Source organism: Mrakia frigida, assembly GCF_051309035.1.
Source record: "Mrakia frigida strain ATCC 22029 unplaced genomic scaffold BDY24scaffold_9, whole genome shotgun sequence".
In the NCBI taxonomy this organism is placed as follows: Eukaryota; Fungi; Basidiomycota; class Tremellomycetes; order Cystofilobasidiales; family Mrakiaceae; genus Mrakia; species Mrakia frigida.
This window is the reverse complement of record NW_027481272.1, coordinates 290,546-316,867: the sequence shown is the minus strand read 5'-3', so window position 1 is coordinate 316,867 and position 26,322 is coordinate 290,546. Positions and strand designations below refer to the sequence as shown.

Sequence of the window (26,322 nt, the reverse complement as noted above, 5' to 3'; positions counted from 1 at the left end):
ACCCGGTCCCAACTTTGAAGCTCAGCTCCTCCTCCCTCCTCTCCTCCCCTCCAACCACCACCACCCTCCCTTCCAACCCCTCCAATGTCCAACTACGCCCTCCCAACAGATCCCATCCTCGACTCGACGGAAACCTTCCTCCGTCCGTTAATCGCTGCAAAGAAGCCTTACTCGCATCGTCCGTTTGTGACTCTGACGTACGCTCAGTCGTTGGATGGCAAGATCGCAGGGAAGGAGGGGAAGCAGTTGATGTTGAGTGGGAAGGAGAGTAGGGAGATGACGCATAGGTGAGTGGAGTGGAGTGGGAGAGGAGAGAGAGAGAAAGAGGAGGAGGTTGGAGAAGGGGAGGGAGGGAAGGAGAGAGGGAGAGGGAGGGAAGGAGATGGACACGAGCTGAACCTCTCTTTCAATCGTTTTCGTTTCTTGATGATGAAGACTTCGTACAATGCACAACGGTATCCTTATCGGAATCGACACGCTCATTAACGATGATCCTCTCTTAACAGGTTCGTCCTCTTGCTCTCTCCGTCTCTCTCTCTCCTTCCCGCACGCACCGAGCTCAACACCTCTCCTCCCTCCCTCCCTCCCTTCCTTCCTTCTTTCAAAAGCTCGCGACCTCCCTCCACCCTCCAACCCTTCCCGTCCTCACCCTCAACCCACTCCTATCATCCTCGACGCCCGCTGCCGGTTCCCACTCACCTCTCGCCTCTTAACCAACTACAAGAACGGAACGGGCAAACGACCCTGGGTCGTCTGCGATCCTGGCATGTGCAGGATGGACAGGAGGATCGAAGTTGAGGAAGCTGGGTGTAGGATTTTGATCTTTAGTACCAAGGGAACCGGTGAGTGAATATCTCTCTCGCTGCGAGGGAGGAGAAGGGAGGGCTTTAACGAGGCTGAACTTGGACGACCTTCGCTCGTGCCAGGCATCTTCGACCTCCTCCCGCTCCTCGAACGGTTCACCACGTCCATCACCCATCTCATGGTCGAAGGAGGATCCAGAGTCATCTCCTCCTTCCTCACCTGCCCCAAGAACGTCGTCGACCTCGTCATCATCACCATCGCACCCGTCCTGGTTGGGGAGGAAGGAGTCGGAGTCGCGGTTGCTGTGAGTCTGATTCCCTTTACTCCTACTTCCTGCGTATCTAGTCCGCGAAAAGAGAACAAGAACGAAGAACCGTTCCTGACCTCCTTCTTGTTTTTTTCCAACGCAACGACAAACGAGCAGAGGAAAGGAGAGTCCCTCCCCGAGATCGTGCACGAGACGACGGCTCAGTTTGGGAAGGACACCGTGTTGGTGTGCAAGATTCGGCACAGGGAGAGGTTCAGTTAGAGTTCTTGGGGGGGATGGGGATGGGTTTAAGTGGGAGATATAGTAGAGTACGTTGCCTTTTTTTTCTCGACGAGACGAGGGAGAGGAGAGGAGAGCAGAGAAGAGAGAAACGAACGAGCGAGAAGAGAATTCGAGGAAGCTTCGTGCTGAGCTTGTGTCCTCCTGCCCCTGAGCAGATCTGAAGGACGTCGATACGATCTGACCTCGACACTCAAGAGAAGAGGTAGATAGAGGAAGGGAAGGGAATGGGATCGAATCGACTCGACGCGACGCGTTTTGTGAGCAGGATTTTGGAGAGAAGGAAAACGCTGAACTGGCATCGACGAGGAGCTTGCGTGATATCCTGAGGCCCTGTCTCTACTAGACGAAAAGCAAGAGAACATCTGCTCAAGGAGAGCAAGAAGAGCCGGATCTCGCCTCGCCCATCTCCGCCGACGAACGAGCTCACGCTTTTCTCGCTTCCTCTCCTTCCTTTTCTCTCTCTCAACCTTCACCAACGACCCCACCTCTCCCCCCTTCTTCTCTCCGCCATGGCTTCTACTGAAATCGACTATGTAGTCTTTGACATGGTGAGCCTTCTCACTCATTGGAAGGAGGGGAGGAAGGGGAAGGGAAGGGAATCGACGATTGACTCGACCTCTCCTTCTCGTTCTCGCAGGATGGTCTCCTCCTCGATACGGAAGTGATCTACACGATCGCTACTCAAGAGATCTTCACTCGATTTGGACTCGAGGTCACTTGGGAGATCAAGTCTGGGTTGATGGGCAAAGTGAGTCGAAAAGGAGACGAGTCAAAGGGAGGGAGGGCTGAAGAGGAGCTGAGCTCGTGAGCTCGCTGCTCCTTCCCTCCCTCCCGTCTTTTTTCCTACTATCTCTTACCGCCTTCCTGACCCTTTCCCCCTTTCCGACTCGCTCTCGCTCTCGTTTTTCGTTCTCGCTCAGCCTCCTCTCCTCGCCGCCGCTCACCTCTGGTCCTCCTTCCCTCCCGGCTCGATCCCTTCAGACTACACGCCAGAGATGTACCTCCTCGAACGAACAGCTCTTCAGGACGCTGCTTTCCGAGCGGTGCTACCTCTTCCTGGAGCTCTCGAGCTGGTCAGGACGTTGAAGGAACGAGGAGTCAAGATCGCTTTGGCTACGGGAAGCTCGAAGGAGTCGTTTGAGATGAAGACGGTGAGTCTGAGTCTCAAAGCTTGTCGTCGTTGTCGAGCTCGTTCTTTGCTCTTGCTCTATCGGCTCGAAACCAGGAGCTTCAATCTAAACGCGCACACGTATACCATCGCACTCTCCTCTCCTTGCTGACTCCCATTTATCCTTGCCGCTCTTCTCATCCACGTGCAGGCCCATCTCCCCCACCTCTTCTCCCTCTTCCCAGCCGACTGTCTCCTCACCTCCTCTTCCCCACCCGTCCGTCCCCTCTCACCCACCTCAGGTCCAACACCAGGAAAACCCAACCCTCACATCTTCCTCTCCGCTGCTCGAGCACTAGGAATCCCCGTCGGGGTGGACGAGGAACCAGCGAACGAGGAGGAGAGGAGGTTGAGGTCGAGAGGGCTGGTGTTCGAGGATGCGAAATTGGGGGTTGAGGCTGGGGTGAGGGCTGGGATGAACGGTTAGTGACCTTCATTCTCTATCTTTTCTTTGAGCGGTTTGAGGGGTGCAGGAGGTATGGAGGAGCGTTCGAAGAGAGGAAAGGAAAGGAGAGGAGAGAAAGACGCGAGCTGAACAACCTTTCCCCTTTGCTTCCCTCGCAGTCGTATGGGTCCCAGATCCTGAGCTGAAAGCGTTGCACCCCAACTCTACCCTCGGAGCGAAGGAGGTGTTTTCGAGTCTTCTCGAGTTCGATTTGGAGAAGTGGGGACTTTGAGATGTCGACGCGTCGAGTCGAGGAAGGGGAGGGGAGGAGGGGAAGGAAGGAGGAAGGGCAATATCTTGAGTGGTAGAGTGATATGGATATGTAAGTTATTCGGTTCTTCTGAGGACGAAAGGAACGTGGGCTCGGTGGGAGAGAGAGTAAGGAGCCTGAGGAGGAGTTTGTCTTCGAATGAGTTGACCAACTCTGAGCTGCTCGTTGCGTCCTTTTAGGACATGCAGGCTGACTTTCCGACAGCTTATAGCTTAGTTTGTAGGCTGCAGCCTGTCAGTCATTCTGCTTAGTTCCCTCCATCAAGTGAGGGGAGAAGAAAGATGGGCTGAACGCGTCGAGCAACGGATCTTCCTCTTCACAGGATCGCTCTTCGCTCAAAGCAGAGAGATCTATCTTCGAGGTATGATCAAATAGCTATGATATGAATTCGTTCTGTTATCCATTGTTACTCGACCATCAGCGATACGTGAGTCGGCGCAAGCGAGCGAGTCAGAAACAAAAGACGAAAGCCGTCGACGCGTCTTCACTCGTTCAAAACTCTCACGAGATGGGCTTTCAAGAGCTCAGCTCTCGTTCAGACTTACGTGAACCGAGTTTTGCTTGAACTTGTGTTGATACTAGCCCAGATCTCAAAGGAAGGGGACGTATGAAAGCTGGCTGACCGACAACGAGCATTCCCTCACCTCGATTCCTCGTACCAACTCCCTTTTCTTCGGCGGTGAGGTCGTTGAATGAATAAGTTGAACATTTACTAGAGTGAAAAGCTACTGTGAAGTCTGCACTACCGCGTCTAAGCTTTGAACGAAGAAGACGGCCGACAGGCGAGACACGTCGTGATTGAAACTGAGGTCGAGGTCGGGGAGAAAGTCAGCGCTCCTTCTCGGATTCGGGGCGGTGAGTTTCAGAGCTGGCGGTAAGTATCTGAGCACTTTGAGGGGTTATCGTCGTTCGCCTGCGTTGAGAGAGAGGAAAGAACAAGGAAAGCGAGGTCGGTGAGGTCAAACGGGAGCGAGAGGGAAGCGAGTGATCAGCTTGCCGGCATTGTTGATATTAATGAACAGCCAAGATTTGATGAGAACCGAGAGGAGGTCCGTCTTCGATGCAGCTGAGGCGGGAAAGGACAGGCAGAAGCCAGTGTGACGCGTCGGGAAAAAGGAGGAGGAGGGGATGAAGACCGACAGAAGGGTAAAAGATCGGACATGAGGGGATTGGTTTCCTTCATGAGCCGAAGATGGTACAGGCTGTGAGAGGAGGTGAGCGAGCGAAGGCGAGAGAAGAGGGCGACTGACGAGCGACGCGTCGAAAGAGAAACGAACGAAGAGGAAAGACACCGCTGCAGGGATCCAGAGAGGGATCTGAGGATTGATTTGGAAGGGAGAGAGATGGACGTGATGCTGCCTGATCGAGCGAAGAACGGAAGCAGAAACAGGAAAGAAGGGAAGAAGGAAGGGCCTGGGGGAGTTGATGGATCGATCGGAGGGCAATTTCCCTTCCTTCCCTCCGCATGACTCCCTCTTGCGCGCACTTCTCTCATTTCACAAGCTTCTTTCAATCTCCCCGAACGCCAACAAACATACTCCTGTCCGTCGCCAAACAAAGATAAAAAATCAGCCCAGCTCGGATCTCACCTCTCTCCCTCCCTTTTTCCATCGCTACGAACGAACAACCGTTCCGATGCCTACGAAACTTGCTCCCACCCATTCGCATCAGTTGAAAGCCTAATTCCAGGTTGCGGTTAAACTTTGGCGATGAAAAGGAAGGGAAGAACGAGCAACCCTCGTCCCTCCGAACTTCGAGTTGAGCGCGCGATCCAACTTCAAACCACCCTCCCTTCTTCAAATTTCCACCAAATGCTCCCAAATTTGACCCACAGCTGGCCTACACTCTAAAAAACGGCCTACAGGTAAAATAACTGCAAAAAATGAAAGGGAACCCCTCGAAACGACCCTTTCCCGCCCTTTCACCTCGTTCCTTCGTTCTTGATCGTTCCGCCCTGGTTTCTGCTGCCACAAAGACGCAAAAAAAGAAGTGTTGCGAGCGCCCGTCTCGATCAGGCAACCTTCGGGTTATGAGCCCGATGAGCTAGCCATTGCTCCAGCTCGCACATTCTAATCATTCAAAGAAGGATGATTTGATGATTGACGGATCGAAGCAAGTCTGTAGGTCTTCTTCCTCGTATCGTTGGTGTTTTTGGGTCTCGACAACATGGAGGATCGTGCGAGACTGAGAGAGGAGGGAGCGGCTGGATTTGGACTCCATAAGGTTCCACCGGGGAGGGTTCAGTTCGAAAAGGGAGAGGACAAAGGGGCGGGGTCCTCCCGCTCTCTCCTCCTCCTCCCTTTTCCCTTTGTTCTCCTCCCGTCGTCCCCCTCGAGGCGAGCTGAGGAGGTCCTTCCTTCTGCTTCTATAGTTTCCGACTTTACTATCACCTGGAGAGAAACCCTTCACTAACGAAAGAAGACTCGCATTGAAGGGTGACAAGCGACGAGCGAAAACGACTCGTCGCCATCCTACCCTGACCGAAGAAAGAGGCAACTCTGTACCGAAGTGACGCTTACAAACTGCCATCGAGGTCAAAGCGGCTCGAACCTTACGCGCAGAGGGACCAGAATGAGGCCAGGCAATAGAACAAAGAGAAAGAAAGGACAGCGTCGTGGCTGGACAGTTGACCGATCGGTCGCTTGTCGCTGAAAGAGGGTTCATCCTGCTGGACGGTGCTCGACACTCGAAGGAGAAGGAGCCATTATTGACCTTGATCAGAGGGGGCGGCCAGTCGAGAAGAGAAGAGGGAAGAGAGGGGACCATCTCGGAGAGGAATCGAACGCGTCCTTTCTGAAGTAGCTCGGTTTCTCGCGTAGTATGGGAGCTGTGGAGATGCTAAGCGGCGAATATACTACTGAAATATTCTAGGTTCCCCGCGTATGTGCTGAAAGAAGCAGGAGTGAGCCTGAGTCGAAAGAAACGACGAGTTTGAAACGACGCGTCAAGGCAGTTTTGACTTGAGCTATTCCCAGAGCGCTTTATGACCTTTGCAGGGGAGTCAACGTTCCATCACTGGTCCAGTTTGGTTTTTAGAAGAGTACGATCCGATCTCGGGTTCTGCTGGGTCAGACGGTCGTAGAGAGGTGGGGGAGAACAATGCAAGCTCTCAGCTCACACGACTTTCGGCCTGTCCTCATCCAACTCAAGGTCAGCGAGAGAAACCCTAACCTTCTTAAACTATATACCATCCCCTGTAAGGGATGGATGAAGCCCGATAACTCGAAGTCGCAAAGAAAAAGAACAAGGCACGACGAAGACCGTCGTTCTTTTCTTTTCTCCTTCCTCTCCTACTGGGGAGCAAGCGCAGCGACGACTCTGCTAAGCAAGGTCAAATTGGGAATTAAAATCCGCTTCGGTTTTGGGGGTTGCAGTTGCAGCCCCAGTGTTTTCAGGCTGATCAGTGAGGAGGAGACGCGTCGAACGACAAGTAGAAAACTGAAAACCGTCCGATGTTCAAGGTCGAGAACAAAGCGTGTCCCTCTACCCTAATCAGGCCAGACAGATAAAGCTCCAAGGTGTCGGCCTGCCAGGTTCGAGGCGCGAAGATAAGAAAAGACGAAGAGATAAAGGAAAGAGAGGAGAAGAAAAGTTCAACGAAGTCGACTCGTTCGATTCGAGTCGACCCCGGATGGCAACAACGGCGCCGAGCTAGAACATCAGACCATGTAAGCCTTACAAAAGCTAGTAAGCGACTGGAAAACGAACACGGATGGAGCGAGGGAAAGGCGTCGAGTTAGCGCTGCTTTTCTCGTCGGGTCTCTCGTTCTGCTTTTGGTCGTCATTTTTGAACGACGAGGTCTCTTCTTCGCATACCTCCGTAAAGCAAAACCTCAGCTCATGGAGGCATCCGGTTCGGCGTGAAACCGAGCAGCGTCTACTGAAAGAAGGAAGAAACGTCGTGAGCGTCTCGACCCGTCCCTGTCCTTCGTTCCTCCTCCTTCCCTTCCTTCGCATGCACGTTGAGTCCAACATCTCTTCACCTCGACTCTCCCTCCTTCTCCTCTCTCCTCCCTCCTCTTTCAGCGAGCTTCAAGGTAAGAAACCCAAAGAAATCATAAGATCGAACGCCCTCCTCTCCTTCTCGAGCCCGAGCAAGAGCACGGCTATGTCGGCAGAACGTGCTCGTCGTCCACCGTCGTATAGAGATGTCCGTCGCTGATCAACCACTCGATGGCGTCCCTGTTTCGAGACCAAGCAAAACGAAAGAGAGAGGTCAGTTTGTGTTCAAGTCGAGCTCGTCCAGATCATCACGAAGGGAGGGAAGAAAGGGTGGGAACGGGACTGAAGACGTACAGGATAGCAGCACTGTTGAATCCAGAAACCTTCTGAGCGATCTGCTTGACGTGAAGACCTTCCTCGCTGGCGGCGGACGCGACGAACTCCATGACCTTTCGGTGGATTCTGGTTTGAGAAACGAACGATGAAAGGAGGGAAGTAAGTGGCGAGTTCTCCAACGCCGAGGAAGAGAGCGGAGGTAGGTAGGGGAAAAGGAAAGGAGGGCAGATGAAGAATTGAGGGAGGGAGGGACGGGACGAGAAAGGGTTGAACTGACGGTGTAAGATCGGCATAGATTCCTCCTCCCCCTCCTCCTCCACCTCCTCCAGAGTAATCGTTCATGTTGGCACCAGCTCCTCCTCCTCCTCCCTGAGCTTGAGCTCCTCCCTCTCCCTGGTTTGATTCGAACGAAAGAAGGAAGAAGCGACGAGGTCAGTTCCGAAGCTTGAGCTCACCCCAGACCTTCCTTCCTTTCCTTCTCTCTTCCATCAAGCCCAACCCCTTCCGGCCAGCCCACCACAGCTTCTCAACACGAAGACGACATGAACGTATACTCACGAGTTTCCCCTTCTTCATCACAAGGCTAACGTACTGGCACTCGAGGAGATGGTAGAAGACCTCGTTGTGGTCCTTGATGGGTCGGATGTGGGTAGCTGCGAGATGTCGTTTGTTGGAGAAGGTTTTGACGGTTCCAACGACTCGAACGTACATGTCCTGGCTGTATAGTCCACGAGGAAGAAAGAAAGCGGAGGGAAGAGGAGGGCAGGATGAAAGGTCAGCTCAGGTGAGAGACGCGAAGGGAAGGAGAAGGCCAGAGCTCGGAAGGAGGAGGGTTGGACGAGGAGGAAGGGTGAAGTCTCGAGAGTTGGATAGTTGGTGAAGAAAGCTCGTGGTGTATACGAGAGAAAACCGAGCGTCGACGGAGAGAAAAGGAAAGAAACCTACGTGATACCCTCCATCTGTCCTCCGGTGGTCGAGTCGGCGGTGGTGTCCAACCAAAGTCGAGCGTCACACTGTCCTGTTCCGTCTTCGAGAGTGATTGAAACGTTGGTAGCTTGGTTGGCGAGATTTCGAACGATGGCGACGACGGTGACCTGATGAGAGAGAGGAGAGGGAAGAGAGGTGAGCTTCAAGCAGAGAAGAGGGAGGGAAAGGTCGAGCTCTTCCTTCCTTCCTTCCACCTTGCCCTCCTTCCTTCGAGATCCACATCCCCCTCCAACTCCCCTACCACCTCCAGAGCAACCGTATCCATGCATAGAACGAAAGAGAACCGATGCATGCTTACCTGGTTCACGTCCACGTCGTCTATGATGAAGTCTGCGTCAGGGTGAGGTTGGGAAGCTGAAAGGAACTGTTTGATGGTGATGGGACGAAGAGATTGATTCCCTCGAGCCTGAGCGGACAGAAAGGTGACGAGGACGAGGTAGTGTAAGGTCAGCTTCGTCAGGCTCGCCAAAGAAAGAAGAAGAGAGAGCAGGAGAAAAGAGACAAACCTTTTGTGGCGAATCTCCTCCACCTTGCGAGGAAGGACCTCCCGCCATGAATCCTCCACCACCAGAATAGGGATCTGTATAGAAACCAAGAGGTCAGCCCTTGAGTACGAGGATGCTCGAGAGAAGAGAGAGAAGAACGAACCACTCATACAAGAAACGAGACGAGGGGGAAGAGAGGGAGAGGAAGGGGGAAGGGGAAGGAAGGGAGCAGGATGGGGTTCGAGAAGAGGTCGCGTCGAGAGGGAGCGCGACAAGGGAGGAAATGAACGCGTCGCTTATTACGGAAAATTATTCTTTTAAAATACAGTCTGGATTAGCTCACCCTATGACTACGTCGATGGACCTGGGAGGAAATGTGCGACAAGTGGAAACATCGTCCTCCAAACGGGCTTCCACGAAATGAGCTCGACCGTTCCTTCCCTCGAACTACCAGGAGCTCCAGGACCTTCGTTCTTCCCCTCTTGCCATTCTCTCGCTTTGAAAGCATCCTCAGACCAGCTCTCCATCTCCCAGGTTGACTCGATTTCCGTTTCCTCGCAAATCTGCAGAAACAGTGGAGGCGAAGGGTCGAAGCTTGGATCGAGCTCACTTCCTCCGTTCCTCCTCCCCGCTCGCTCAACTCCAGCTCGTCTAGCTCTCCTCTTTCTCGTTTCTTTCGACGGCATGGATAATTCAGTTGCTAAAGTTCTTGCGAGCACGTTTCACTCTGGTCTCTCGCCAGCGCGGTCAGGCTCTCAAAGAGAACACGAGAGCTCGTCCTCGCTTCGCTCCCTTCGACCTCTTTGTGTCTTTCTTTGATGTGTCTGAATGCTTTGGCTCCAGCTCAAGCTGCACTACGTTCAGATGATACAATGCCTTTGTCTGACATCTTCGGGCGACTAGAAGGAGAAGGGCCACGCTTCGAATCGTTGATGAAAAGCGGGATAGCGTCGCGACGTTCTCTTTGCGATCATTTTTCGTCAGTCAAGTCTGTACCATTCCTCGATGGAAGATTTAGCTCTTATCTTCTGTATGGAGCAGGTCTGCTCCCCGATTCTAAGACTGTCCCTTTTGAAGGGTCTACGATCTCGACGCGTTCCCTCACACTCCCCTCGCGCTTCTTCTCTCCTCTTCCCTTTCTTCTCCTCCCCATCCATCTCCATACTCAGAGAAGCACTGGTAACTCGTCTTTCCAAGACAGGCCGCTATTTACCCTGCTTCCACTCCTTCAGTAGCAAACGAGCGATCGCTCGAAGCAGTCAGCTACGACTCGTCCATTTCTTCTTTTCACTCGTTCCTCTCCTTCCCGAGCGTTTGATGCCCTCTGTCAGCTCAAGACTGAGGAGAAGATAGTCTGTTTTCTACCTCAATCGTCGATCCCATAAGGCAGCTGCTTCCTTCGTCTTCCTGCCCAGGCTCTGATTGCGTCGAGTCATTTCCTTTTTTGAGCTCTGACTCGACTGTTGCGAGGCAAATCTTTCGTTGGAAGAGATAGCAGCGAAGGGTTTCTCTCCAGGTGATAGTAAAGTCGGAAACTATAGAAGAAGAAGGAAGGACCTCCTCAGCTCGCCTCGAGGGGGACGACGGGAGGAGAACAAAGGGAAAAGGGAGGAGGAGGAGAGAGCGGGAGGACCCCGCCCCTTTGTCCTCTCCCTTTTCGAACTGAACCCTCCCCGGTGGAACCTTATGGAGTCCAAATCCAGCCGCTCCCTCCTCTCTCAGTCTCGCACGATCCTCCATGTTGTCGAGACCCAAAAACACCAACGATACGAGGAAGAAGACCTACAGACTTGCTTCGATCCGTCAATCATCAAATCATCCTTCTTTGAATGATTAGAATGTGCGAGCTGGAGCAATGGCTAGCTCATCGGGCTCATAACCCGAAGGTTGCCTGATCGAGACGGGCGCTCGCAACACTTCTTTTTTTGCGTCTTTGTGGCAGCAGAAACCAGGGCGGAACGATCAAGAACGAAGGAACGAGGTGAAAGGGCGGGAAAGGGTCGTTTCGAGGGGTTCCCTTTCATTTTTTGCAGTTATTTTACCTGTAGGCCGTTTTTTAGAGTGTAGGCCAGCTGTGGGTCAAATTTGGGAGCATTTGGTGGAAATTTGAAGAAGGGAGGGTGGTTTGAAGTTGGATCGCGCGCTCAACTCGAAGTTCGGAGGGACGAGGGTTGCTCGTTCTTCCCTTCCTTTTCATCGCCAAAGTTTAACCGCAACCTGGAATTAGGCTTTCAACTGATGCGAATGGGTGGGAGCAAGTTTCGTAGGCATCGGAACGGTTGTTCGTTCGTAGCGATGGAAAAAGGGAGGGAGAGAGGTGAGATCCGAGCTGGGCTGATTTTTTATCTTTGTTTGGCGACGGACAGGAGTATGTTTGTTGGCGTTCGGGGAGATTGAAAGAAGCTTGTGAAATGAGAGAAGTGCGCGCAAGAGGGAGTCATGCGGAGGGAAGGAAGGGAAATTGCCCTCCGATCGATCCATCAACTCCCCCAGGCCCTTCCTTCTTCCCTTCTTTCCTGTTTCTGCTTCCGTTCTTCGCTCGATCAGGCAGCATCACGTCCATCTCTCTCCCTTCCACCTCAATCCTCAGATCCCTCTCTGGATCCCTGCAGCGGTGTCTTTCCTCTTTGTTCGTCTCTCTTTCGACGCGTCGCTCGTCAGTCGCCGTCTTCTCTCAACTCACCTCACCTTCGCTCGCTCACCTCCTCTCACAGTCTTCGCCTCATGAAGGATACCAAGCCCCTCATGTCCAATCTCTTACACTTCTGTCGGTCTTCCTCCCTCCTCCTCCTTTTTCCCGACGCGTCACACTGGCTTCTGCCTGTTCTTTCCCGCCTCAGCTGCATCGAAGACGGACCTCCTCTCGGTTCTCATCAAATCTTTGCTGTTCATCACTACCAACAATGACGGCTAGCTGATTCTCGCTTTCCTCTCGCTCCCGTTTGACCTCACCGACCTCGCCTTCCTTGTTCTTTCTTCTGTCTCGACGCAGGCGAACGACGATAACCCCTCAAAGTACTCAGATACTGACCGTCTGCTCTGAAACTCACCGCCCCGAATCTGAGAAGGAGCGCTGATTTTCTCCCCGACCTCGATCTCAGTTTCAATCAGACCGCGTCTCGCTTTCGACTCTTCTTCTTCTTCGTTCAAAGCCTAGACGCGGTAGTGCAGACTTCACAGCAGATTTTCACGCTAGTAAATGTTCAACTTCTTCATTCAACGACCTCACCGCCGAAGAAAAGGGAGTTGGTACGAGGAATCGAGGTGAGGGAATGCTCGTTGTCGTTCAGCCAGCTTTCATACGTCCCCTTCCTTTGAGATCTGGGCTGGTATCAACACAAGTTCAAACACAACTCGGCTCACGTAAGTCTGAAGTCGAAGGATAGGGAAAGGGAAGGAGGAAAAGGAAGCCGAACCGAGACGCGTCGTCTCTTCCCCTCCCTCCTCTCTCTTCCCCTCCGCTTTCCTCTCTCCCTCTCTTGCTCTCCCCTCTTGCTTTCTTCCAACCAGTCCAGGTCAAGAAAAGTGCGATCTTCAAATAAGGGAGTACAACGACGAGTAAGCGAGAGAGTCATGAGCCTGAAAACCAAAGTGGGTGAAAGAACGAAAAACGAAGTAACAGAAGAGGAGAAAAAATAAAGCGTGTGGACTAAATCAGGACGACGAACGACAAGAAAAATTAACGATACGAGAAGGGAGTGAGGGGTGGTTGGGTTTGGGGAAGGAGAGGGGAGGGTGGACGAGAAACGCGACGAGAGAGTGAGGTATGTTTGGGAAGAGAGACTGGCTATCTAGAGAAGACGGGAACGAGAACGAGAAGGAGAGAGAGAGAGATGTGTATGTAAACGAGTCATGAGAAGCTATCTAATCAACATCGAAACATCAAACGAGAACCTCCCACCCTTCTCCGACCTTGACTCATGCCTCACTCCGACGACGAAGGCCTCCCCGAATGGCAAGCCCTTCCACCCACACACCCCAGCAAGTTCTTCAACCCACCTCCAACCGAGCAAGGTCCAGAGCTAGCCGACGATCCTCCGAGGGAGAGTCCAGAAAGAGCTCGTTCGAGAGCCGATTCCGACGCCGACGACGCGGTCGAGGGAGTAGGAACCGCAGGAGGAGGAGCCTCAGCTGGAGCTGGCGAGGGAGTGACGGGAACGATCTGAACGACCGATCTTCCACTGAGGACGCTGGCGATCTTCTCCGCGTCGAGGGACCTGGGCGCGTTGGTCGACGACTTGGTCGATCCGAGGGAGGTGAAGGAAGGACCTGGAGTGGTGAAGGCTTCGACGAAAGCGGCTGAGAGTCGGGAGGTGATGGATTGGGTTGCGAGGTGAGCGAGGAAGGCGAGGTGGGAGGTGTCTTCGCTGGACGAGGGAGAGGAAGCAGCGGCGGGAGGAGTGGGAGTCGACATGGAAGGGGAGTGATGAGCCGACGAGGAGGATCCTGGGAGGAGTTTGGATCCTGGTCCGTTGAGGAAGGAATTGGAGTTGGAGGTAGGGGAGTTGTAGAACTTGGGCTTGAGTCCTGAAGCGAGAGCGTCGGCTCCATTGGTGGTGGTGGAGGATTTGGCGAAGGCTGCTTCTCGAGCGAGTCGAGTCCAGAGTTGGTTTCGGTAGGCTTCGACGGTGGCGTGTCTGTATATGAAGAGAGGGAGAGAACAATCAGTTCGACGTTCGAAGGAAGGGAAGAAGGAAGTGAAGAAGGGAGAGAGCGAACCTGAGAGTGTAAGGCGTCGCCTGAACGAACTCGTCGAACGTTCCCTCCTGACTCGTCGCCGTGGGAAGGGAAGGCTTGTAGTTAGGAGGCGAGAAGAGTCCTCCTCCCATTCCTCCTCCAGAGTTGAAGAGCGGGTTGAGGTTGGGCTGCTGCTTCCCTGCCAGCGAAGCCGACGAGGGGAAGATGAGATCGGGAGTGGTGAAGGCGTGAACGGAGGTGTTGAAGGGTCCTCCTCCAAAAGGCGACGAGCTCTGTCCGGCCCAGAATCCCTTGTTCGACGAGGTGGAGACGTCCTTGGATCGGTTAACTTTGGGCAGAGGAGCGGAGGACGTGGAAGCGATGGCGAAAGGAGCCTCGAGTTGAGCAGGAGAGATGGTGTTGCTGTTGAAGGTGGGAGTTTGGGTAGCTCCGAACACGGCGTTCTTGAGAGCCTGGATTTCTCGCCTGCAGATGAACGAAAGAAGGGAAGGGGTCAGCAGGAGGAAGGGAACGAGGAAAGGAAGAGGGAAAGGAGAGGACGAACCTCAACTCAGCGTTTTCCATCTTCGCCGATCCCAGCTCGTCCCTGACGGCTCCGATGATCCTCTCTCGATCGTTGAGTCGAGACTCGAGAGTGCTGATCTGGTTCTTTCTTCGAACCCGGAAGTTTCGTGCAGACTGGAGGGGAAAGAAGGAAGAAAGAAGAAGCGAAAAGACGGTCAGCCCAACCGGTTACGAGGGAGAAGCCCGAGAAAGGAAGCAACTGACGATCTTGTTCCTAAGCTGCCTCTTCTCCTTCGAAGAAAGCTTCTTGTACTCTTCAGGAGTAGGCCTCCACTCGTCTCCCTCCATCTGAACGAGAAAAGAAGCGAGGGAAAGAGAGTGTCAGTGAGTCGTTTGAGGGTTCGAGGGCTGAAGGTCGCGTCTCCGTTTCCTCGTCGTTCCACTCTCCCTAAGATCTTCTCGCAAGATGGGAAACGGTACTCACTCGTTCCTCTCCCTCTTCAACAACAACACTGCTCATAACTTGACCTCCCATCGTCCTCCTAGGTCCAGCAGAGGATCCTCCGACTCCGAGGTACGACGAAGGTCCAGCCTCTCCTCCGGTCGCTTGATAGGTCGTTCCGAACATATCTCTGTACGCAACTGAATCCTCGTCCTCCTCCTCTTCAAGGTCTCCGGCTCCTCCTCCAGCACTGAAAGGAGCTTCCTCCTCCTCCTCATCGTGTTCATCGTCTCCGCGAGCTGACGCGGCGGTGGTCGAGGACTCGGCAGGGATCGAGGACGACGAGGCGTTGTTGGACGGAGGAAGGATGGTTCCGTATCGAGCGTTGTAGGTCATGAGAGCGTCGAGGAGAGCACTGGATGGCTGAGGAGCAGGGGTGGGTGCTGGGTTGGGATCCGAGGAAGGGAAGAAGAAGGAAGGGAGGGTGGAAGGAGGAGGTGCGGCTGCGAGAGGGGAGGGAGAGGGGAGGTGGTGGTTGAGAGGGGTTTGAGGGGAGAAGGAAGTGGTGGAGGAGGTTGAGAGGGAGTTTGAAGAAAATTCTCCTCCTTCGTTGGTGTTGGTATCTGGCCAGATGGGACTGCGTGCAGAACAAGGAGAAGGAGAGAGAGAGTCAGAAAAGGGAGAGGAGGAGAAGAGGAGGAGGAGGAGGGACTGACCCTCTGAGGATTCCTTCCCAGGACATGGCCGCTTCAGCGGGACTCGTTCGTTCTTCTCCTCCGCTGATCGAGTTGAGGTCGTAGTCGGGAGAGTAGTGTCGAGAGTGGTTCGAGTTCTCGGGGGAGGAGACGAGCGGCGATTCCGCGGAAGAAGGAGGAGAGAAGGGAGGAAGGTTCTGGAGCGAGAGAGGAAGGAGGAAAGAGCGAGTCAGCAACAACGTCAATATAGAAAGTCCTTGATCGATCTACTATTAGACAGAGGAAGAGACCACTGCTTCCTCTTCCTCTTCTCTTCAACTCCATCGCATCGCATCGAACGAAGCGGGAAGGGATCGAATCTCCTCCCTCGCTTCGACCGAGCATGCTCCTCCTCCTTCTCCTTCTCTGTTTCTTCTCTTTGTACTCACGAGAAGGTGATCAAAGTCGAAATCGTGATCTGCTCCGGAAGTGTCCTTGGAGGAGGAAGGGTAGGAGGAGTAAGGGTCGTACGAGTTGGACATTTTTTTTTAGTGGGAAGAGAGAGAAGGTCGTCGTTGGAGGTCAGAGAGGAGAGCGAGCGGAAGGAGAGGTCGAGGACGGGCTTGACAATCCCTCGCCGAAGCACTTCGTTGCCTCCCCGGCAGCTCAGGTCGAGGCGAAAATTAGCTCGTCTCAGAGTTCTCTTGCTAGACGACGATGTTCGAGCTAGGCGAGAGAGCGGACTTTGTAAGTACCAATGTATTTTTTGCTTCGAAACACAGTCGCACGAGCTTCGACGAGTCTTGAGAATTGTTTGAGACGCGTCGCCTGTTCCAAAACACCTTCCCTCTTCTCCCTTTTCGCTTTCCCTGGGATGACGAGGTACTGAAACTCAAAAGCACATGTCCCGGCTCGCTCATAGGAAAATCTTCAGGGGGTCAGTTAAGGTAGGAATTGACGTCATCATCCGCAGGCGAAGGTCACCCCTCGAGCCTCATCTTCTTTTCCTTCCCTTTTCCCTCCTCCCTTCCCCCCAACCCCCATCTGCTCTTCCCACTTAACCTTCTCTTCATCTTTGAACGCCATGTCCTCTACTACTGCCAACCTTCCTCCTCCTGCCTCGTCGGGTCCGATCCCAGCAGCCATCGATCTCCTTCACCAAGAAGTCGACAAGGCGACCTCGAGCTCGACCCAACCCACTTCCACCGCTACCACCTCGCCCTTCGAGGCGACTCCTCCTACGGATTCCTCAGCTCAGACTCTCACCAACACTTCTCACGTCCTTCCCGATCCTGATCACTCTCTGCCAACGAACTGTATGTAGATTCCTCGTCCTGTTTGACCTCCATCTCGTCCTCCCTCCCTCCCGGCCTTCGTCCCTTTCATCCTTGCTCACTCCTCTTCCTTCCTCCTTCTTTCTTTCACCAGCCCTCGTCTCCGAAACTGCTAGGCTTCAACAGACTGGTCAGGGAGGCATCGGTGGAGCTAAGGAGCCTACGTTCGAGAGCGCTGTCGGAACCGCTCCCGGTCAGCTCACACCTGGAGGTTGGTTTTCTTCTTCCTCTCCTATTTTCCCCTGCTTCTTTACAGTCTTACTCATCTACTCTCCCTCTTCTCGCTGATACAGGAATCACCCCTGGACAAGAGCTTCCCGGAGGATGGTGGGTCGCAACTTCCCTCTCGCTCTCGAGGTTTTGATCTCCGTCCCTCGTCATCGCTCGCCTTTTTCTGACCCCCGTTCCTCTTTTTCTTTTCTCCTTCTCCTTCCTCAGGGGAAGCACCAAGGTCGCTACTCCTCAGACTACCATCTACCAGGACGTCAACTCTGGGTTGAACACCATCGGACAGGCTGCCTACAGTTCGTCGACCTCACCTCCCTTTCCTCTTCCTCGACCTGTGAAACCTTCAAGCTGACCTTCGTTTCTTTTCCTTCTTCACCTCCTCAGATGCCGTCCCTGCTTCCCTCATCGACAAGTTCTCCGCCCAGACCATCAACGAGCCCGCTGCTCACCCCATCTCAACCACCACCAACACTCTCCCTCACGAGTCGACCTCTTCCACCACCACTTCGACTTCCATCATCCCCGAAGGAGTCAAGAACACCGTCGCTGGAGCCGCCGCTTCCCTTCCCGCCGTCGAGCAGGTCAAGGCTTCTCTTCCTACTGTCGAGCAGGTCAAGGCCTCTATCCCTTCAGTCCAGGAGGTCAAGTCCGCCGTTCTTCCTGCCTCGACCTCGATCACCGACGGAACGAGATCAACCACCGCTGCTCCCGCCTCTGGATCCATCACGGACGATCTCCCTACTCTCGAGGAGGTCAAGCAGGTCGTCATCGAGGAGGCCACCGGTCTTTTCGCTCAGGCTAAGACCTTCCTCGGATACGGATCTCCCACCTCGACTCAGGAGGGAGCTCTTCCCATCTCGCACAAGAGCTACCCTGAGGAGAGCGTGAACTCGCCGATGGCTGGAGGAGGAGGTTTGGCCGCTACCATCGCTCCTGAGGTCGCCGAGGCTGCGAAGCACTCCGAGGCTACTTCGGTTGGAGACGTTCCTTTGACTTCAACGGTGAGTTTCATTCGAGAGCGACTTCGACGCGACGGACTTTTGAACGATCGCTGATTCTCCCCTTCCTTCCTCTTCGTTGTGTTTCTCGCTTCTTCCTCTCTCAGCCTCATGTCCACTCCGTTGGAACCTCCGCAACTACTCCTCTCGCTGGAAACAAGGAGTCCGCTGCCGTAGGAGGAGGAGCCGCTGCCATTTCCGACGTCGTCGCTGCTGCTGCTAAGGATTCTTCCGCCACTTCCGTTGGTTCCACTCCTTTGACCTCAACTGTGAGCTTAACTTCCTAATGTTTCTTCTCGAGCTCTTCGACTCCTCGAACAGCAAGAACTTACCTCTTTTTCCCTTCCCTCCCCTCTCAGCCCGCCATCTCCTCTTCCACCGACCACCCCACCACCCACGCTACCTCCTCTTCTTCTACTCCTCTCGCTAAGGATGTCGAGTCTGCCGCTGTCGGTGGAGGAGCTGCTGCCATCTCGGACGCCGTCGCTGAGGCTGCGAGGGATTCTCACGCTACTTCTGTCGGAGGAACTCACTTGACTTCGACTGTGAGTCTTTTCTCGCCTCTCTTCGATCTGAAGAAGCCGATAACTGACTTTGAATTCTGTCTTCTTCTCGCTATTCAGCCCGTCATCAGCTCGTCCGAGGAGCACACCAAGGTCACCGGAAACGAGCCTTTGATCTCGACTGTGAGCCCTTCTCGTTCTTCTCTCGACGCGTCTTCTCGAACTCGAGCTGACTTCTCTCTCTTCTCTTCTGATCTTCTTCTCCAGGGAGGACCCATCGTCGACCACCCTGCTCCCGCTACCGAGCCCTCCTCTAGGGTCGCCGAGATCGGTCTCGGAGCTCCCATCGCTCCCATCAAGACTGACAACCTTGGTTCGTCTCTCTCTCCCAATGCCTCGAGCAAATTCGACGCTAACTCCTACCCTTTTCTTTCACTTCTTCTCTCAATCAGCCTCAACCCTCAAGCTCCCCTCCGATTCCAACACCGGCACCGCCGCTCACACCCAGTCTCCCTCCCCTCCCTCTCCTCACGACGCCGATACTCCCTCCGCCGCCAAAGCTCTCAACACCACTTCCTCCACCTCCACTCCCACTAAGACCGCTTCTCCTTCGACCGCTGCCATCTCCGGAGCTCCCGTCGCTTCCACCGTCTCCCACACCTCGGCCGCGTCGTCCACCGAGTCACCCACCTCGCCTGGAGGAACCCACAAGAAGAAGCCTTCGTTCGGAGACAAGTTGAAGGGAGAGTTCAAGGTCCTCAGTGGGAAGTTGGGGCACGACGAGAAGAAGGTTGCCGAGGGAGAGAAGTTGAAGAGCGGGGAGCTTTAAAGGAGGGGAGACGCGTTTTGGTTCGAGGTTTGGACTTGGGTTTCGTGGGGTTTCTTCTGACGATGCGGTCTAGTTTAGTTTAATCTTCCTTCTTCTCCCTTCTTCTCCCACTGTTTTCTACTTACGACGTTCTCTCGCGTTCCTTCTCCGCGTCTTACCTTTCCTTTCTTGCGCTCGTTTCTCGTTTCACGTCGTACACGACTCGTTCTCGTTCTCGCCTTCTCTTGTTACGCTACGTTACCTTACCTAGTTCCTAGCTAGCTTCTTGCGATCACATCACTGTTTCTGCCTGAACTGCGAAGTAAAAGAAAGGGACGAGACGCGTCAACACTCGTTCAAGACGAGAACGCATCCTTCTTGCCGTTCCTCTCTTTGCTCTTCGGACGTTCGACGAGCCCATCGAGAAAGCAAAAGATACGACATATCTATAGATAATTCCCAAACTCCATCACCTACATCAACTCCCCCAGCCTTCCTCCCCTCTCAGCACCATCCCAACCCACCTCCCCCAATCCTCCGCGATCCCCGTCGGGCAGATATGCAGACAATCCACGTTGGGTTTCAACCTCGCATCCCCCCGGAGCGTTCCTTGTCTCTCCACGTCCAGGAGGAGGGGGTCGGGCGGGGAGGGAGTGAAGAAAGAGGAAGAAGACGGGAGGAGAAGAGGCATGTTGTCCTTGAGGATGGCGTTGAAAGCAGGGACGCGGTCCCAGCCGTAGATGTTGGTGGTCGCTTCTGTTTGATGAGAACGAGAACGAGACGAAAAAGAACGAAGGAGGGAGGGAGGGTCAGGTGTGAGGAGGAGGGAGAAAGGGAACGGCAAGGAGAGAGGGGAAAAGAGAGAGAGAGAGGACGAACGAGAAACGTCCGTAAAGGGAGCTGTGGATTTTTCGCACTCGGCTTCTCCGGGGTAGGACGTTCGGACGATGACTTGGATGTTGGGGAGGGTGGAGAGGGAGGTGTAGGATGCTTGGACCTAGAGGACGACGAGGAGAACGAGGACGAAAAGAAAGACGCGTCAGAAAAGAGAGGGAGAGAGAGAGGGAGAAGAGAGAGAAAGAGACGCACGAGCGAGTTCACAACTCCCAGAACGACCTCTACGGGAGCGTTCCGATCTTTGAAGGGCGCGACGCCGAAGTGCATGCTGTCGAGGTCAAGAAAAAAAGTCATGGAGAGATTGAGACGTGAGCCTTTTCGAGGAACGAAGAAGGGAGAGAGAGAGAGGCGAAGGGGGAAGAACGAACCCAGTGTTGAGGATGAGCAGAGTTTTGTAAGGAGAGGGTTTGGAGGTGTAGTTCCTAGCGGTTGCGAGCCCTGCAGAGTCGGAAAGGGAAAGGAAAAGGCGCGTCGAGCGAGCGTGAGCTTTCCCGCTCGAACGAACGAAGGAGAGATGGGAGAACGAACAATCGAAAAGGAAAATCCCTCGAGCATCCCAGTTGAACTCGGCCTTCGAGTCACAAACCCCACGAGTCAGTGAAGCGTTCAAGGGAAGAAAAGGAACGACTGGTGGACTTACTCCATTCTCCTCACAAGCCCTGTCCAACACCTCCCTCGTCGTCCCCAAGAAATCATTCCTCAGCATCGCCACCACGGGAACCTCCAACCTCTCCTCCCCCACCCCCGCTTCCTCCAACAACCCTTTCACCGCCGGATGAAGCTTGTTGAGCTTGATGACCGCGTGCAGAGGGTTCCCAATGACTTCGGCGAGGATGGATTGAACAAAGAGTTTCTCGTTCGTTTTGTAAAGGGTTCGGTAGGTGAAGGAGAGACCGTCCAACAGGCGGGAGAGACCAGAATAGTGCATGAGAGTTATGGAGTCTGGAGGAGCGAGAACGAAACGAAACGAGGGTCAGAGGGAGGGAGAGAAGGAAGGAACGAGGAGAGTTGAGCTCACCTCCGACGAGCATCACGCCTCCTTCCCTCCTCAACGCATCCAGTACGAATCTCCTCCCGTCCCACTCGGTCCGTTTGCGATCCTTCCCTACCCACTCCCAACTAGCGATCTTGTAGAGTCGTTCGAGTCCTCCCCCGCAGGTGCCATCGTGAAAGAAGTAGCCTGGGTAGGCGTCGTTCAGGGAGGAGAGGTTGGTGATGGGTCCGGAGGATAAGGGTTCCCAGGAGCCTTGAAAGTAGTTTTCTATCGAGGAGGAGCGAGAGATGGTGGCGGAGGAGAGGATGAAGGTCCGAAAGGGGTCGAGGGAAGAAGGGGAGGAGTAGGTGAAGAGCGAGAAGAGGACGAGGGGGAAGGAGAGCGAAAGGAGGAGGAGGAGTCGACGTCGCTGGGGAGAAGAGATTCAATCTCGAATCATCAGCAACGCGTCTCACTTTCGGTACAGAGAGATGAGAGAGAGGAGCTCACTTTAATAGGACTCGAAGCCATCAGGGTAGTAGTCGTGGTCGTTGAGCTCGAAGGAAGGAAGGAAGCTCAACAAAGTCTCACGATGAGCTCAAACCCAATCCGACCAAACTCTCTCCTTCAACATCTTCAAAGACAAAGCGCTGAAGTCGTATTTGAGCGAGTACTAGTAGTGCAGCTTGGCTGGGACGTGCTCTATGAACGACGACGGTCAAGTTGAGAGACGTGAGCTTGAAAAGGAGGTTGAAACGATCGTGGGAGTTGGGAGGAGGGAGGTCTGCGAGCGCCGTTGGGGTTCCTTGCTCGCTCGCGAAGGAGGCTCGTCCGACAATCTTGTATAGATCGGGGACGCTCGGGGAGTAAGCTACGGAAGCTATCTTCGGGTAAAGAAGAGTTGCTCTGAATCTGAAGCTCAAACGTTTTTGTTCGCTGGGTGAGCTCGTCCTCACGTCTCGTCAAACCGATAGTCATTGAACCTCTTTTCTCCAGCTCGCTATCAATCCCAGGTCTAGGACTCTCTACTAGACTTTGAAGAGCCCAGCTCCAGCTTACTGCCTCGATCTGGTCCTCGAGAGACGAAAGAAACGATCAAGAAACGACGGACAGACGGGACGCGACGCGTTGAACCTCTCTCAAAGAAATCAGCAACGAGAAAGCGAACCGGAAGCCAGACCACAAAGAAACGCGTCTCTATACAGACCCCTTTTCCAACCATAGCGCAGTCAAAAACGGTTCGAATTTGACGCACAACCTCACTTCTTATCGCACTCGATCCAATCCCTCGACGCGTCTCTTTCCTCGAACCCGTTCACTCACTCACGTTTTCCCCTCCTCCTCTTTCTCTTTCCCACCCCCCTATCCCTACGTCCTTCCCTCAACCTAAAAAATCTTCACCCAATTTACTCCGAACCAAATAAACGCGTCCCCTCCTCGCGCCCACGTCCGATTTCCAACCTCTCCTCTCCTTCCCTCTGAACCTCAACCTCTCTTCTCTCCTCTTCCCTCCCTTCTCCCCCTCTTCCCTCCTCGCTCTCTCTTCGGTAGGAAGAACGCATGCGCTCCCTCCGCTCCGGTCCCCTGCCTACCTTACTCGGCCTCGTCGCGGCTTTCTTAATCGGACTCTCGTCGAATCGAGTGTACGTTGAAACGAGCAAGGCTGCTGGGTTGATCAACGTTTCTTCGTCTTCGCAACCGAGTTGGTTAGCTGGAACTGGATGGGGAGGCTCGTTCGGGATAGAAGAGAGTGGGACTGAGCTGGCTGAAGAAGGAGAGGAGCTGGGTTTGGGAGACGACGTGGCGGGAGAGACGGACCAAACGAGGAGGAAGCGAAAGGAGAGGGACGACAAGATGGAGGAGATGGTCGGTGTGTTCGGGTGAGTTGCAGTGCTCTTTTTTTTCTTTTCGTTTCATCTGTTCGGAGAAGAGAGCTGGAGCCAAGGGCGAGAGAGGGGAAGAGACGGGAAGGAGAGGGCGAGAACGGCAGAACAGGAGGACAGACAGCACGAGGGAGAGAAGGTTTGGGACACGCAAGAACGGCCCGAGGGAAGGACTCAAGGAAGGACCCCCTTGAGCTTCTGCGAGAAGAAGGAAACGTCCTTGGGAGCTTGGAGGGCTCGATGGGCTTCGTAGGGTGGTGGTGCTAGCTGGTGTGGGAGCAGAGAGAACAGGCACGACCCGACGCGAAGGAAGGAACGAAGCTGACCTTTCTCGAGCTTGTTTCCCTTCCTTGTCTCGTTCGTTTTCCGCTTCGTTTTCGGACATTTCGAACGAACAGACAGGCTTTCTTTGATGTGAGTCGTCTGTCTGGGTTATCTTTCTTGAGAAGTCGAGCTCGGTCTTGGAGCTGAGGCAAGGAAGGCGAGCTACATACACTCAGGAAGGAGGGAGGGATGAGCTCGAGCTCAACAAGGAACCTTCTTCCCCTCATGAGCTCGCTGACTCTCCACCCTCCCACGTCCTCTCTCTCCCTTCAGAAATCCATCTCCTACTCCGGAACGAACCACCGCCTCCGTCGGATCCTCCGTCGAGCTCTAGCGGGAGAGTCCATCTCCATAACCATCCTCGGAGGGTCGAGTGCGTTCCTTTCGTTCCCTTTTCCCTTCAGCTCCTCCTCCTCTTCCACTCGCTGACCCTTTTTTTGGGGAGGGATTGCAGTCACCGCGGGTCACAACATGCCGAACGAAATGGGGAAGGATCATACCTATCATGCTCTGTTTTGGAAGCAATGGCAGGAGTGGTTTCCTGACGCGACGCACTCGTATTTGCCTGTGTACGTTTCTGAGCTGAACTGGGTTGAAGGAGGTTACTGAAGAGGGAGCGAAGGCTGATGGGATTGGTTTGGGCTTTCGACTGTAGTGGGATCGGAGCTTTTGGATCGGCGTGAGTTCTCTTTCGTTGCTTCGTTCGGTCGACGCGTCTGTTGAGATCGAGCGCTGACCTCTCCGTACTCGTGTTTCGAACACAGGTACTTCGCCAACTGCTTCCTGGAACATGTTCCTGCCGAACTTGATCTTGTTATGTGAGTTGCTACAGCTAGGAACTTGGTTGAGAGAGCGAGGGAGGGAGAGTAAGATGGACGGCGACGATAAAGGTCGTGTAGCTGCTCGTCTTCTCTCGTTCACTGATAACTCAACTCCTTTTCGTCTCACAGCCTCGACTTCGCCGTCAACGATCTCCGAGACGACGACTTCCATCGCTCGTTCGACCATCTCCTTCGAGCTCTTCTCACGCTGCCCTCCGCTCCCGCCGTCGTCACCATGGAGTTCTTCGCCATCCCAGGTTGGATACCGATGACCACAGCCGGAAGCAACCAAGTGAGAACCCATTCTCTCTTCTCATCTCTTTCACCTCGTCGCTAACCTCTCCTCTTCAGCTCGACTCCTCCCGCTACCTCGACATTCCCTCCCTCTCCCTCCGAAACCCTCTCCTCCCCGAACTCCTCCTACACCCTCAACGGATTCCAGACTTCTACGGCCGTCTCCCCTTCCCAGACGGTGTGGTCGACCCTCGCCATCCCTCCCTCCGTGGCCATCATGCAGCAGCAGCGATCCTGAAGCATCACTTCTGGAAGCAAATCTTGCACGTCGAGGCGCACAACTCTCCGGAGGATGTTGCGCTGGAGAAGCAGGCTGTTTCGAGGATTGGGATAGTGGATGAGGAGAAGGAGGGAGTTTACGATCCGAGGGAGGCGCATACGAAGGAGGAGTATCTGGAGTGGAATACGGATCGGACGAGTTATCTAGAGGAGAGGGATTGGGGGTCGAGGAACGAGGATTTGGAGGTTGTGCCGAGGGTGAGTTCGCTCAAATCTTGGTTTGATTTTCTCTCCCAGCAGAAGCCGACTCTGTTCTTCTTGCTTTCGTCGCGACAGATGGCTCTCCTCGACCCTCACGACCCGTCAAAGTTCATCCCTGCTTCGGTTCCTCAGTGCAAATCCCTCAGCGGGACTCGAGAGAAGCTCACGATCCTTTCGACGACCAAAGGGGATCGGATAGATGAGAACGGGGTGACGCATTTCGGGGAGGGAGAGGGTTGGTTTGAGTGGGAGTCTTCGTGAGTTTCGACGCGCGTCTCGTTTTTGTTTTCGACGCGGCTTCTTCGTGCTTCTCAAGCTGAGCGTTTTCTTTCTCTTCTTCTCTTTGACTCCCTCAGACCTGAGAAACAGTACATCATCTCCCGATCTCCAGGAGCTGAGGTCACCTTCGCTATTACCGTTGGACTTGTGAGTCCATCGAGCTCTCGTTCCCGTCCTCCCTCCCTCACCCTCCTCTCCTCCTTCTACCCTACTGAAGGACCCAAATCTGACCGATCTCTTCTCTATGCTCTCTTTTTTTAATCGATCATAGGGCGACGTAAAACTCTGGTACCTCAAATCCACCGACTTCAACCTCGGGATCGCTCGCTGCTGGATCGACGACGAAACCGCTCTCTGGACCCGATTCAACGGTCAGTACCAACCCTTGGTGGCCATCTTTCTTTCCTTCCTCTTCATCCTCGCCCTCTGCTTCTCGCTTCTCGTCTTCGTACAGAGCGAAGAATCGCTGACAGCTCGTTTTCCGATTCGCCGTTTTCAGGCCTCTGGGACGCCCGCATGAGCATCGGAGTGATAGGAACGGTTCGGGAAGGGATCGCTCCTGGCGATCATCTCTTGCATTGCGTCTTGGAGGGACCGGAGTTTAGGATCAGTAGTCTTATCACGTACGTTTAGATCCTTCCCTCCGACCTTTCTGCTTTCGATGAGAAGCTTACTGACCTCTCTCTCTCTCTCCACTCTCTTGCTCCGGTTTCGCAGCGGTTGAGCTCCACTCGCTCAGATCAGACTTTTCTCGTTTCTCTCATAGCATACTTAGCATGTCGCGTCGGACGAGCTTGAGCTTTCGTTTTCTTCGTTGACGCGACGCCACGGATCTTCTCGTTTTCTTCTCGTTCTATCCCGTCACATTTGGTTTGGACTTGAACCTATATCTCTCTGTTTGTTTGTTGGACTAGGTTTTCGACTGTTCTCTGCTCATCTCGCTCGTTTTATCTATCTATCTGTCGTTTATCGATCATCGCATGTTCTTTTGTACTTCTTCTTCGCTCGTCGCTGTCAGTTTTGAGGGATGCTCGCTCTCCTGCCGTGCGAATAGAGACGGAGAGAGATGGCCTCTGTAAAGTCTGCTGGTAGAGTAGGTGCTTGATCGAGGGGTCCGAGCTTTGTACAAGGAGCAGGACGAACGGGATCTCTCTTCCACGCGCCGTTCTTCCTACAGTTCGAGACCGCGTCCAG

The 26,322-nt window shown here is 54.0% G+C and overlaps 8 protein-coding genes and 2 non-coding genes across 10 annotated transcripts; 5 read left to right on the top strand and 5 right to left on the bottom strand.

The window, feature by feature from the left end:
- Positions 1-84: 84 nt before the first annotated feature.
- RIB7 (2,5-diamino-6-(ribosylamino)-4(3H)-pyrimidinone 5'-phosphate reductase) lies at positions 85-1,333 on the top strand (the record flags this gene model as incomplete). Its single annotated transcript, XM_076643215.1, has 5 exons — positions 85-287; positions 436-506; positions 609-842; positions 927-1,108; positions 1,229-1,333. 5 exons carry the CDS (start codon positions 85-87, stop codon positions 1,331-1,333), a joined length of 795 nt encoding a protein of 264 aa, XP_076498218.1.
- A 530-nt stretch (positions 1,334-1,863) lies between these two features.
- On the top strand, positions 1,864-3,199 carry BDY24DRAFT_413737 (haloacid dehalogenase superfamily protein; the record flags this gene model as incomplete). Its single annotated transcript, XM_076643214.1, has 5 exons — positions 1,864-1,902; positions 1,992-2,102; positions 2,275-2,505; positions 2,674-2,944; positions 3,087-3,199. 5 exons carry the CDS (start codon positions 1,864-1,866, stop codon positions 3,197-3,199), a joined length of 765 nt encoding a protein of 254 aa, XP_076498217.1.
- A 2,031-nt stretch (positions 3,200-5,230) lies between these two features.
- BDY24DRAFT_t38 lies at positions 5,231-5,303 on the bottom strand. The gene has a single exon. It is a non-coding gene; the product is annotated as a tRNA-Met (tRNA).
- Positions 5,304-7,279: 1,976 nt separating this feature from the next.
- On the bottom strand, positions 7,280-9,245 carry RFA2 (Rfa2p). The gene is made up of 8 exons (XM_076639684.1): positions 9,152-9,245; positions 9,010-9,083; positions 8,802-8,909; positions 8,462-8,610; positions 8,075-8,234; positions 7,794-7,909; positions 7,535-7,642; positions 7,280-7,420 (listed from the first exon to the last, which is right to left on the bottom strand). The coding sequence occupies exons 1-8, from the start codon at positions 9,156-9,158 to the stop codon at positions 7,345-7,347; spliced, it is 798 nt and encodes a 265-aa protein (XP_076498216.1). The 5' UTR covers positions 9,159-9,245; the 3' UTR covers positions 7,280-7,344.
- Positions 9,246-10,829: 1,584 nt separating this feature from the next.
- On the top strand, positions 10,830-10,902 carry BDY24DRAFT_t41. Its single transcript has one exon. It is a non-coding gene; the product is annotated as a tRNA-Met (tRNA).
- Positions 10,903-12,498: 1,596 nt separating this feature from the next.
- On the bottom strand, positions 12,499-14,622 carry BDY24DRAFT_281547 (bZIP transcription factor). The gene is made up of 4 exons (XM_076636976.1): positions 14,455-14,622; positions 14,231-14,364; positions 13,708-14,151; positions 12,499-13,625 (listed from the first exon to the last, which is right to left on the bottom strand). Exons 1-4 carry the CDS (start codon positions 14,536-14,538, stop codon positions 12,914-12,916), a joined length of 1,374 nt encoding a protein of 457 aa, XP_076498215.1. The 5' UTR covers positions 14,539-14,622; the 3' UTR covers positions 12,499-12,913.
- BDY24DRAFT_383545 (uncharacterized protein) lies at positions 14,515-15,927 on the bottom strand. The gene is made up of 3 exons (XM_076639683.1): positions 15,756-15,927; positions 15,349-15,524; positions 14,515-15,269 (listed from the first exon to the last, which is right to left on the bottom strand). The coding sequence occupies exons 1-3, from the start codon at positions 15,846-15,848 to the stop codon at positions 14,639-14,641; spliced, it is 900 nt and encodes a 299-aa protein (XP_076498214.1). The 5' UTR covers positions 15,849-15,927; the 3' UTR covers positions 14,515-14,638.
- Positions 15,928-16,797: 870 nt separating this feature from the next.
- BDY24DRAFT_281498 (uncharacterized protein) lies at positions 16,798-17,866 on the top strand. The gene has a single exon (XM_076636975.1). It carries the CDS (start codon positions 16,965-16,967, stop codon positions 17,754-17,756), a length of 792 nt encoding a protein of 263 aa, XP_076498213.1. The 5' UTR covers positions 16,798-16,964; the 3' UTR covers positions 17,757-17,866.
- A 1,740-nt stretch (positions 17,867-19,606) lies between these two features.
- Positions 19,607-21,813, bottom strand: BDY24DRAFT_383536 (uncharacterized protein). The gene is made up of 8 exons (XM_076639682.1): positions 21,558-21,813; positions 21,093-21,477; positions 20,715-21,016; positions 20,603-20,645; positions 20,443-20,512; positions 20,267-20,342; positions 20,057-20,174; positions 19,607-19,933 (listed from the first exon to the last, which is right to left on the bottom strand). Exons 1-8 carry the CDS (start codon positions 21,576-21,578, stop codon positions 19,656-19,658), a joined length of 1,293 nt encoding a protein of 430 aa, XP_076498212.1. The 5' UTR covers positions 21,579-21,813; the 3' UTR covers positions 19,607-19,655.
- A 717-nt stretch (positions 21,814-22,530) lies between these two features.
- On the top strand, positions 22,531-26,125 carry BDY24DRAFT_383535 (SGNH/GDSL hydrolase family protein). Its single transcript, XM_076639681.1, has 13 exons — positions 22,531-22,927; positions 23,329-23,344; positions 23,528-23,627; positions 23,709-23,823; positions 23,910-23,933; positions 24,019-24,072; positions 24,205-24,367; positions 24,427-24,846; positions 24,925-25,106; positions 25,206-25,275; positions 25,400-25,499; positions 25,628-25,751; positions 25,846-26,125. Exons 1-13 carry the CDS (start codon positions 22,608-22,610, stop codon positions 25,850-25,852), a joined length of 1,695 nt encoding a protein of 564 aa, XP_076498211.1. The 5' UTR covers positions 22,531-22,607; the 3' UTR covers positions 25,853-26,125.
- The last annotated feature ends 197 nt before the right edge of the window (positions 26,126-26,322 follow it).